The sequence below is a fragment of the Cryptosporidium hominis genome (genome assembly GCF_000006425.1).
Source record: "Cryptosporidium hominis TU502 chromosome 3 CHRO013044, whole genome shotgun sequence".
NCBI lineage: Eukaryota > Apicomplexa > Conoidasida > Eucoccidiorida > Cryptosporidiidae > Cryptosporidium > Cryptosporidium hominis.
This window is the reverse complement of record NW_667452.1, coordinates 1-12,151: the sequence shown is the minus strand read 5'-3', so window position 1 is coordinate 12,151 and position 12,151 is coordinate 1. Positions and strand designations below refer to the sequence as shown.

General features: G+C 30.6%; 3 protein-coding genes across 3 annotated transcripts; all 3 read right to left on the bottom strand.

Annotated features, from left to right (window-relative positions):
- Positions 1-22: 22 nt before the first annotated feature.
- Chro.30059 (hypothetical protein) lies at positions 23-2,698 on the bottom strand. The annotated part of the gene is made up of 1 exon (XM_663201.1): positions 23-2,698. One exon carries the CDS (start codon positions 2,696-2,698, stop codon positions 23-25), a length of 2,676 nt encoding a protein of 891 aa, XP_668293.1.
- A 629-nt stretch (positions 2,699-3,327) lies between these two features.
- On the bottom strand, positions 3,328-8,274 carry Chro.30058 (ATP-binding cassette protein 2). The annotated part of the gene is made up of 1 exon (XM_663200.1): positions 3,328-8,274. The coding sequence occupies one exon, from the start codon at positions 8,272-8,274 to the stop codon at positions 3,328-3,330; it is 4,947 nt and encodes a 1,648-aa protein (XP_668292.1).
- A 657-nt stretch (positions 8,275-8,931) lies between these two features.
- On the bottom strand, positions 8,932-11,667 carry Chro.30057 (hypothetical protein). The annotated part of the gene is made up of 1 exon (XM_663199.1): positions 8,932-11,667. The coding sequence occupies one exon, from the start codon at positions 11,665-11,667 to the stop codon at positions 8,932-8,934; it is 2,736 nt and encodes a 911-aa protein (XP_668291.1).
- Positions 11,668-12,151: the final 484 nt, after the last annotated feature.

Below are 12,151 nucleotides of genomic sequence, written 5' to 3'. Positions count from 1 at the left end.
AAAAGGAGTAGCTTATTTGTATTTATAAGTTATGATGATCGGTGATTAAGGAATTAGTAATAGATGCTGCCGAGCTTATATGATCTGTTAGAATAATAATATTAACATAATCTCTAAATTTATTTGAAAGCTTTTCAATCTCGTTGATCTCAAACATTGAAATATTGCCAATAATATTGATAACTAAAGTCTTCTTTGTTTCTTTTAGCTTATTTCTCAAACTTTGGAGGCTTGATTCATCATAATTGGATGAAATACTTTTCATTTTTAAATCAACTTTCAACCATTCCTTGGAAGTTTTGCTTTCTTCAATAAATATTGTTTGAATTATATAAAGAATTACTTGAGATACTAAGGACAATATCTGAAATTCTTGTTTTTTACTATTTTCTGGTAAAAATGGAGATAACTGAAAATTACGAAAAAACTTGTACTTTATTTTACTTCTTGCATTTCTAATATTGTTAAGCTTTCTTCCTAATTTTTCAAGATCACCAAAACTAGAGAATCCTCCTTCTGGATGGAAGCAATCCAACACTTGTTTTAAATTAAAGGATGTAAATTTACAATCTGGACCTTCATAACTTGAACAAGAGATTGCTAGAGAAATTATCTTCCTAATGCATTCTAAAGAATAACTCTGCAATTCGGTCTGATCATTTACAGATATATTTTCAAAGGAATTATTTGTAAATTTTTTTCTGAGATTTCTGACAAATATTGAGTTGAATGATACTAAATCCAATGGAAACATTGGTATTAAAAAATAATGAAGGATTTGAAGTAGAGCTGATAATTCCAATTTCAAGTCATATGTATTATATAATGATGGATTTAAACTCAAATCCTCTAACTTTTTTGAAATATTTGTAATAGAATCTGGTAAAAGTTTTTCTCTAATAATTAGTAAAATTGAAACAATTTTCCCAATAATATCTTCCTCCTTTTCAATTTGATCCTGGAAAATTACTGGAGTTAAAGATGATGATGAAGTCTGAGTAGAAGGTGATTTCATGTTTATATCGTTAGAATTTGATGCTATATCATTCTGGATAATAACCAAATATCTGTATACTATAATTAAAACCATAACTTTCCTCTTATTTGACTTTAAATCATAGTTATTGCAAACATCACAGACCTCAGTCCAAAATTTTCTGGTATAATGAGACTGGTTTAGACTTAAAAGTAAAAACATCCATGAATTTTGGCCATATATTGGATGAATATTCATTATAGAGTCAAGTCTGTTAATTATATCTTTTTTCAAAGACTCGGAAAAACTCTTCTCTCGTGATAAAATCAAGTCTTTAAGATCTTCCAGAGCTGAAATGAACCTGTAAGAGAGTATTGGGTAGTTTTGAGAAATAACAAGATCCTTTTGGAGCTTCTCAGGATCCAGCATTATTGAAAGGTACACCGGATTTGTGATTTCATGTATATAGCCTTCGTCTGAATTATTGGAATCTTCAACTTTTTTATTAAGATAAGATTCTCTATCTTCTTCTAACTCTTTACAGTTTAATTCTGGATCATCTTTTTCAAGACTATCACCAGTACTAATATTCCCAATAGCTTGATTTTGAGTACTACTTAAGATAAATTCATCTAAAAATTCAATAATTCCGTCGTCAAATCTTGAGAAAGTCTCGTCCTCTGACAAGTTAATGTTTAGTATTGGTGAATAAATTGGGGAAATACAATCTAAAGTCCTATCCATTATTAGTATTGTAATATCATCTTTTGTATTGCTTGGCTTGATTTGTGTTTTTGAGCTAGTATTAACCATTTCGAGGTAGCTTTCCTGCATAGCTTTTGAAATTAAATTAGAAGTTTGACCCATTGATAGAAATTTAATAGAACAGCTTTCTGATTCTACAAAATTGGTTCCTGTTACTTGTTGAAGAAATGACATAAGCTGCAATATATGCATTGAATAAGCTTTTCTCAGGCTAGATGGAAGGTTTACCAAGTTAAGAAGTGCCATATCTTTTTTTACATTTTCTTTGCTAAACAAATCTGGCATTATGAAGTTATTTAAATGTTGGTTCTTTCTTTCATTCACTACACTGTTATATACTCTCTCTATATCCTCCTCTAAAAGAGGAATTGGTAAACTTCTATTCTCAATACAAGTTGCATAAACTGAAGAACAAGAATTATTGCATATCAAATTTGCAATACAATAAAATATTGATATCCAATTCACTGTTTCTATAGAAATGTTTATTCCCTCAAATTCTTTCATTACTTCGTTTATTATGCTTATAAAGTCAAACCTTTTTAATTGAACCTTCTTGTTAATAGTACAGATTTCCTCCTGCAATAATCCAATATTCCTTGCATATTCTACATGTAATTCTGAAGAATAAGGCAAATATATCCTAATTTTCAGATCAAGATTTGCATCCAAAGTAGCTTCCAAAGTAACCAATATTTCTCTCAAAACCTGTATCAGTGGTTCTTGTATTACAAAGTTTATGCTATTTACCTTATCAAAATTCCCCACTGTATATTTTGGATCCTTATTGTATTCTTGCCAGTCAATACAAAAAATATCAAAATCTAACAGCTCAGAAATTATTTCCTGGGAAATCAAGCAACCCTCAACTGCTTTTGTTAAGAATAGAAACTCAACCCCATCATTCTTTCCATTCTTAATCTTCCCAGCAACCGCTTCCAGACCTATATTCTCCATTTAGTGTCGAGCTTTCGAAGACACACTGGATTCGTTCCAAAAACACTTCAAAAAAAAACTTTGATTGGAATAAAACTTGGTTGCTTCTGCTTTCTCCTAACTTACAATTAAAAATACTTTTCGAATTATTATTCTTTATTTTTTTATTTACCTAATTAAATAATCAACCAATAACTGGCGCCAAACGTAGTTTTTGCCACATTCAAGACCGGTATAGAGTTCATACATGAATTTGTGCAAACAAATTTTTCTAAATTGCATGCATGCGCAATATTTACACGTAATACAAAAATATTAAGCTAATTCTAATAAAAATAAAAATTTGCCGATAATATAACGAGAACAAATAGTTGTTTGATAAATTCAAGAAATGCCAATATTAAGGGAGAATTTCCTAATTATTAAAGAAAAAGAAATCTGACGTATTCAAATCTAACTTGCTTATATTACTAATGATGTTTTTTTGTTTTCCTTACTATTTAGTCAAACAATATACTTGATATCTAATTACTGCTTTCATAATCATTTTATCAGGTAGGTATCTATTGTTTTTGCTTGGATTTTCTTAATATATTTATACGTTTAAAATGCTAAAAATATAAGTAGAGGCAAAAATAAAAAAAAAGACATTATTGATTTTTTGTGTTAGTAAGTAAGAAATCTGCAAGCATTTGTTGGTTGTTCACTTGAGAAAATTCACACTCGTTAACTTTAACTCCTCCTGATAAAACCCAAATTCGATTACAGGATTTTAAAGACTTGTAGTTGTGAGCAACTATAAAAACTACACAGTGCTTCATAAATTTGGATACGATTTCCTCTACAGAAAGGTACTGATTTTCCAAAATATTGCTTCCTAATTTCCTGGTTGAAGAAGAGTTCATAGAGACATAATTATCGCTACCATTTTGTTTCTGCAAATCGCTAGAAAGTTCCTCTGGAGGCTCATCTACAAGAATAATCTTATATTTTAACCTGTGGATTACTAGTCTAGCAAGAGCAAGCTGTCTTAAATGTTTCTGAGTAAATTTATGCTCATTTTTGTCCTTAGAACCACGTCTCTTTGAGATCCCACCTGAAGTATTTCCTAATACTGCATCTAAGGGGTTCAAGTTACTTATAGAACGGAGGGTAGTCTCGAGACCACAAGCATATATTCCATCCCAAATAACCTGATCATCATGAATCTCATCAAAAGGATCTAAAAACTTTCTGATTGTCCACCCATCAAAACCTATTGAATTCTGAGGTAAAACTCCAATGTAATCGTTTTTATTCTTTCTCATATCTTTATTAAATAGCCATTTTCCATCCAAAAATAATAGACTGGATTGGATTGGAGTAAGACCTAATAAAGAATTTAAAAATGTTGTTTTCCCACTCCCAGTTCTGCCAATAATTCCTATACATTCCCCATATTTTACGTACTCATTCTTAAGCTCAATTCCAAGAGACTGGTTTCCATATTCTACCCTTAACTCATAAATATAAAGGCCCTGGAAATTATTTTGGGGAGAATTACGGTTAGATACCATGTATTCTTTGTATTTCAATTCGTGAACCTCCTCATTAAATTCTTTCTTTTTTGAATCTTCCAAATCATTTAGTAGTACTGAAACCCTTTCAACAGCACACATAGACTTCTCTACGGTTGTGAACATATTGAAAAAATCATTAATTAAGAGAGCATAGGACATTACAAAAACCAAAGCAAGACCCCATAACCCTGCAGTCATCTTAATAATAGTAAATGACGCAAAGAATGCTGTACTTAAATTCAGGTACTTCAACAGAATTGGCGCCAATGTAATACCAGCTGTAAATGGAAGCAATAGAAGCTGCATTCTAACACTAATCCACTGAGCAGATGCAGATCTCATAAATCTGATCTTCTGAAGATTATCAATGTAATTGATATTTCTATTTAGAAATACATGCCCACATCTAAATGCTCGAATAATAGATCCTCCCATTAATGCTTGGGTATAAATATTACATACTGGTGTATGAGCTGATAGATTGGATCTAAAAAGTTCTCTTGATGCATGTCTATAGTATTGGAATAGCCAAAACCAAGCAAATAGGCAAATTGGTGGTATCATTAACAGTAGCCATGGAAACACGAAAATGATGAATCCGCCTCTGATTAAGATCTCCAAAAAAATTGAGACAAAATTGCATATCCTGAACATAGTCTTTCTGTCTATAGAAACCATATCCAAACAAAAACGGTTAATTATTTGTCCAATTGTATTTCTGTCGAAGAATTCCTGAGAAGTAGTAAGTAATTTACTCAACATTTCATTATGAATTTTCTTTGCAGCTCTAAGACTTGCGTAAATCTGTGTTACTTGTACGAGAAGATGTGTCAAGATCCCAAATATAAATATTATAATTAGTCCATACATATAATTCATATGAGATTCCAAAGTATTGAGTGAGCTTGAATTGCTATCATAAAACTCCGTACCAGTCTTCAAATCCCTACCGTCTGAAGTGAAACCTGTCCATTCTACAAGTAGGAAGTCTTGGCCGCTATCTAAGATGATACTTGTCATTATTAGTAGGCAAACAGATATAAAGAAGACTATTCCTACCTTAGATAAGTACCATCCATACAAACTTAAGGGAATGACTCTATGACCAGTTTCAGATTGAATGCAAATAATATCCTCGTTGTAAAAATCTGAAGAAGAGTAGCTACTAGCAGTCCCTCTAGCTTTAATTGTTGAATTCTGATGCTCAAAATCTGTTACTATTGATGAGCTTAAATTACTATTGGACTTGGCTTCCTTTTCAGCCGACAAATTCCTCTTTCTGAGTTCGAATTTTTCTTTTGTTACTTGGCCGGGTCCTACATCAATATAGCCAGAAACTGTTCTGGAGTTGGATTCACTGTTATTAAAGCTGTGATCTTTTTCCACACTACTATTCTTTAAAATTTCATATTTGGAATGTTCCAGAATATTATAGTTAGGTCTTCCAGGTTCTGATTTGATGTTCCAAATGTTAATTTCGACCCCAAATTTCTCGTTTATTTCCTCTTGCGAAAGTTTTTCATCTAAGAAGCACAATAACACCGTTGTATTAATTACAATAACGGCAGAATAATTACCTCCTGTTAATAAACCACTTTCTCTATTAAACAAATTATAAAAGATTCTCCTCCCAACATTAGGGTCAAGAGAAACAAAAGTATCATCAAACAGGAATAGTTGAGTATCGAATCTATTTGAACTTCTGTCATTGCTACAGTATACACTGTAATAGCTATTTTCTTCAATGCTATCTTCATCAAAAGAGTTATATTCTTCTTGATCTGATAAAAAGCCATACAAAGCTCTGGCTAAAGTTAATCTTGATCTTTGCCCGCCTGACAGTATATGGCCACCATCATCTAAAACCCTTAAATCTCTTTCTTGCCATTGCATGATGTCCTCAATTAGTAAACAGGCTTCAAGAACTCGATTATATCTCTTTTCATTCCATGGTCTTTCAAAGAGTATTACTGATCGTATAGTTCCAATTGGAATCCATGGGTCTTCACTACAGAACCCTATTGTACTATTTTGAGATCTAATAAATCTTAAACCTCGTTTGGAATAAACTTCACCTAATATTCCATATAGCAAAGTACTTTTTCCTGATCCTGAATTACCAACTATTAAATGACATGAATTCTTTTTAATTATCATCTTTGGGATAATCAAAGTAAAGTTATTTTTTGTTTTCTTGAAATTCTCATCATCAGATTCTGGAATATACTCTAGATCTTGAAGATAAACTAGAATAGATTCATCGAATGTGTAGTCCATTTTTTGATTTGTATAAGAATGAAATACCTGTGAAGGTAATTTATCCTGGTTTTTTTTGTTAATTACTTCATTTACCTCGAGCATATTTCCGCCATCAAAGGTAAGAATCTTTGAAATTAAAGGAGTTTCTTCCTGCTTTTGTTGTTTCTCTACTCTGCCTTCAGAAGATATATTCGATTTACAAACTATAGCGTCGCCTAGGGAGCGGTGATTCTCAAGTACTTTATTTTCATCAGAAGGGAAATGAGAATATCCCAAGTGATGACTAAACCTTTTTAGTGATATCCAACCCTCAATAAGCATATTCAAAGAGTTTGGAACAGTTCTGAGAATTCCAGCCACATAGTTAATTACGTGGATTAGAGGGATAATATTTGAGGCTTTCAAATCAAAGCCATTTGGATAAGAAGAAAGATTACCAGCTCTGCTGAGCATTCCTTTTGTATAATAAACCATAATAGCAACAACAGAACCAGATATTGCCAATTTGAAGAACAAATATGATAAAGCTGAGAATGAAATGATCCTATACAAATAGCTGACTTCATTTCTCCTATCTCGAAGAACAATTTCTTCAGCAAATGGAGCCCATCCAAGTATCTTAATAGTTCTAATCTTATTTAAAACCTCATGTAGTTTTGCTAGACGTTTATCACGCCAATAGAGTAGTGGGCCTTTAAGTAAAGCTGAAATAATATCCAGAATGATCATAAAGACGATCATTGAGATCATTAAAACAACTCCAGGAATGGCAGACTCTCCAATATTTCTGTACATAAGCAATGATGCGACAAAAATTCTGCATGGAAGTAAAATAAACTGGATAAGAGCCATAATAAAGTCTTCAATATCCTCAACATCTACCATTAATAGATTAAACACATTAGTTGAGATAGTATATCTATCTTCGGATCCTTTCTTTTTGTCATAAAAACTTCTGTTTGTATTTTGTCCAATTTCATTCAAATTATTTTGGGATTTGGAGTTTTGATTAGAAAGACTAGGATCTATATCTAAATGTAAATCTTCTGCAATATTTAGCTTATCCTCCTTAATCTTGGAATCAACAATTTCTTTGCCATTTTGAAGTAGGTTCTTTGCACAAGATTTACTTTCTATTAACCTCTTGAATATAGAGGTTTTTAGACATGTTTGTATTTTTAAAATAACCCTAGATTCCCAAAAATTGAATTGAGTTGAAATATAAACGTGTACAATATAGAAGAGTACCAACAATAAACCATTCCATAATCCAACACCTAAAGCTTGAGACTTTTCGCTACTAACACCACTAACTTCAGCAGAACTTTCCATCTCTTTATACTGAATAAATCCACGAATAACTGAGTTGTTTAAGTATAAACAAGCTTCCCAAGATACCTTAAGAATAATCAGCATAATAAATTGACCATATAAACATTTCCAAAGAGCTCTAATGACCAATACGTTACGGTCAAAAGAAGATAAGTTTTTTAATCTCTCCTGTTCAATGAAATTTTCAAACAAATTGGACCAGTAGTTAGTACTATCAGTTTCTGGTAAGTCTGGCAAATCTTTGGCTGGAAGAGGTCTTCTTGATCCTAAATATATCCATTTTGTAACCCATGTAAACTGAATATACGAGTGTGCAAAGCTAAAAAATGATTGATTCTTCTGCCTTTTAATTGGATTTTCTTTCGAGTATGGAATTCCTAGGCTCTCTTCTTTCTGAAAACTAATTTTTTTGTGGAAAGACGCATCATCTTGAGTTTTTCCGAGCATTGTTACGTCTTGGATTGTTATAGATTGATTATAGAATAACCTTAGAGCCTAGTAATTAGATTGCCAATCAATTTCATTAAAGTTAACTTTTTAAAAATGCTGCCTTGACTTCAAATAATATTAAATTTAAAAATTCCCCTTCTTAAAATTAGTTTCTATTTCCCAATACTTATAATATTAAAGTTTATTCCTTAACTCGTTTCTCTAAATTGAATTATTTATATAAAAACTTAAAATTATATTAAGTTAATTGCATTTAAAGTATTCGCAAATCCTTAACCTGTTTCTTTTCCCTTTAGTAATTTTTTTATTTTAATTCCATTCCACTAATTTGGGTTTGGGATTTGGGAGAAAAAGTGAGCGCCATTTGAGTGCACTGAATTTTTTAGATATTGCACATGGGAAAAATGTGACTTTTAATATTATAATAACTATAAATTGTTAAAATTCTTAAATAATCAAAATTCTGTAAAATAATACGTTCTTATTCTCAAATCTCTTACCAATAACTTCAGTTCTTTATTTTTATTATTGCTTGAAAAATTGTTTTACAAGTTTTATTCCTTTTTTTTTCCCATATTAAGCTTATTTTCTTAAAGGCGGAACTGTTCCCGCCATAGATCTGAAGTTGGCGGGAAACGGATATTTCAACGTGACTTAAGAAATAAATGATTTGGTTTCTTGAATGATCCGGATAGAATTGGGATCTGTTTCAGATATCTCTGCTTTGGAAATCCATGTGACAACCTGACGTAAAATTTGGTTTAGGGCCAGAAAATATGATGAGTATTTAATTTTGAGAATAATGTTAAAGGCAAGCATATAAATGGATTTTCTGATAGCTATGTCTTTGAATAGATGATTATTAGTTAAATCTATGGATGTGATAAATTCTAGCCCAGAATGGGCAATTTGTCCAATGTTTGCATTGTTGGAGGATGTGTTAACGATAATTTGGTTAAATAGTTCTAGAGATGAGATGAAGAATATATTAGGAATCTTCTCAAAGCATTCTTGATTTTCAGAGTGCGTAATTAGTTCCATGATATATTTGACTATATGGGACGACCAAATTAGTGAATATTTATCAAATAGATTGATTATAGTTTTTTTATTAGGGCGAATAGTTGATTGAGTATTACTTTGTGTATTTGCCATGTTTTGGCATGCAGATGCCAGAGAGTTTAGTACGAGGATCCTAAAATCCATTGGAATCCCGTTGTTCATATTGCATGAATAGTTAATCATTTCCACTGAAACTTTGTCTGTCTTATACTGAATTAGTTTTGAAAAAATTATGAGCACAAGTATCTTTTGATCTTTTTCTTTTAATGAAATTAACTTATCAATAAGAGGAAGAATTAGGTGGTCATAATTAGAATCATCCTTTTCGATATTTTCAGCTAACTCTTTTAATACATTTAACAGTTTTTCAGATCTGTCTTGTATTTCTTTAGATTTCTTTTCATCTGTGTATAGATTAATCAAGTCAAAAGATTTATTCACAAGCTTCCTTTTTGGCTCTTGCTTCTTTTGCTCTATTCCTGTAGTATAAAGTAAGCTTTTTGAAGCTTTTGATTGTATTATTCCTTCATTTTTGGAATTTGCTTTGATTGAGGGTGCCTTATTCCAAAATTCATCATCCTCATCTATGATCTTCTTTTCTTGATCTTCATTAAACTCTTTTTTTTCCTTGCTCAAGGACATATCTTTAATGGATTCAGTAGCATTTCTGATTTGGATCTCACTTTCATATGAAAAGGTGTTAATTGCAAAGAATTTTGTGGAATTATAAATGCAGGATAAGTGGTTTTTAATTTCTGGATTAAATAATTTAAGTTCATCAAATTTTGGGTTTTCGCTCATTAAATATCCGCTATCAGCTTCATTAGTAGACGGGAACAATTCATAAAGTAAGTTAAAGTAAAATTCTCCCAGATACATAGCACTAGACCTAATGATTGGGTCAATATTCTTAAGTCTAAATTGTATACCTTCTGTGATATCCATATAAAATTCAAGTAATACTTTCTTTAAGTTTGATAAATTGCTCAGATTTAAGTATATTAAAATAGAGACTGATCGAATAATTACTGTAGAAAGAGTAAGAGAATAAGCCTTTGAATCTTGATAAGAATTCCATTGCTTAGTCAAACATTGGGTCAGTTCCTTAAGAAAATTTAAATAAATCTTTAATTTGTTGGATTCTTCCAGAGCAACCAATTTTTCTGATCTAATCATTTCTAAATAGTCAAAGCTCTGCTCAGGCAAGAAATATTTACTGAATTCATCATTCTTGATAACATTAAGGACGCAAATATCCAGAAATAACAAGTAGGTTTTAATGGAAAAGTTTTGTTTCTTAATCTGAAACAATTCATTTTTGAGAAATCCCTTATTCTTCAAGTCTTCTTCAATAACACAAAAGTCAACAATGGATTTAAGAAATAAAAAGAAATCGTCATTTCTTATATCTTCAACTCTTAATTCCTCCTCGAAGTTCCGATCTTTCAGCTTGAGGAGTAATATTCCTTGATTAGTCTGCACTCTTACCGACTCTATTTCTTTGAATAGTTGTTTAATAAAAGACTTGATTAAATTATCATCAGTTTTGTTAATTTTTAGTATATTATCAAAAACACGATTTAAGCATAATTCTCCATTATTAAGAAGTTTACAGTCTTCAAATAAAGATTTATCAATATTATTCGACCATCCAACCATAATCCTACATAAAATTTCCTTGTATCCTCTCAGGAATAATCTGCTGAAAATAACCTGTAAAACATTGTAAGTGGCTTTATCAATTAGTCTTATATCGTTTAAAATATATAATGTACATATCCAAATATTTTCATAGTAGTTGGAATCATGTAGTTCCAGCGGAATGTATTTATCAAGTATTCTAAAATTCATATTATTCTTTAGACTTGGTTTCAAGGTCAGTATTGAGTTAATTGCAAGGGTGGGAATTTTAATTATGGAATTCAAAACTTCAATAGTAAATGAGTTACTTATGTTCTGTAAATTTGAAAAATTGGCATATTCACAACAATCTCTAATAATGTTTCCTTCTTTAAGTAAAAAAGCAAGTAATTCCAGCTCAGGGATGAATACATTTTCTTCAATACATTTTCCAGGCTTTAGAAAAATTGTCTTGTTTCCAATTTTTATTAGCCTATTTACAACAATTAACAAAATTATTGGTTTTGCAATATTCTTATTTTTTAGTATTTCTCTTATTTTTAAGTTAATTTCTTCATTCTCAAGCTCAAATACTGGTTTCTCTAAAAATTTATCATTTAATTCCTTTAGGTCCAAAAAAGTCAAATTTTGGTGTTCAAGCTCATCAGATATTATCTTATCATAATTTGGGGTATTAATTTTTTGCATTTTGATTTTGTATTTTTTTGACACGTCATTTACTGCTTTACCGGTATATAATTTTATTAGTCATGCGAATAAATTTTTTTTTGCTAATAAAAAAAATTACACAAATTTTTCCTATACCGGCGATTAATAAATAAGAAATAAATAAAATAAAATAATAATAATAAATTTGAGTAGCATGTGTACAAATTAATGTATATTAATATATTAGGAAGGTTTAAACATAAGAAGAAGCAACGAATTTTGTAAATAGTTGTTTTTGAACAAAGATAAAGAGTAGTAATTGAAACATAACTTTGCTATGAAATGGGAATTACAGATGGAAGTTCAAATAGAGGAAAAATAAAAAAAAGTGAGGAGTGGAAGCAATCTTCATTAAACAACTTTATGGGTCTAAGTAAAAAAAAGACAGAGGAAAGTGAAGATGATTTTGAAAATGAGGAATTATTGAGAGTAAAGGAGCTAGAGAATAGTATGAAGCTGAAAA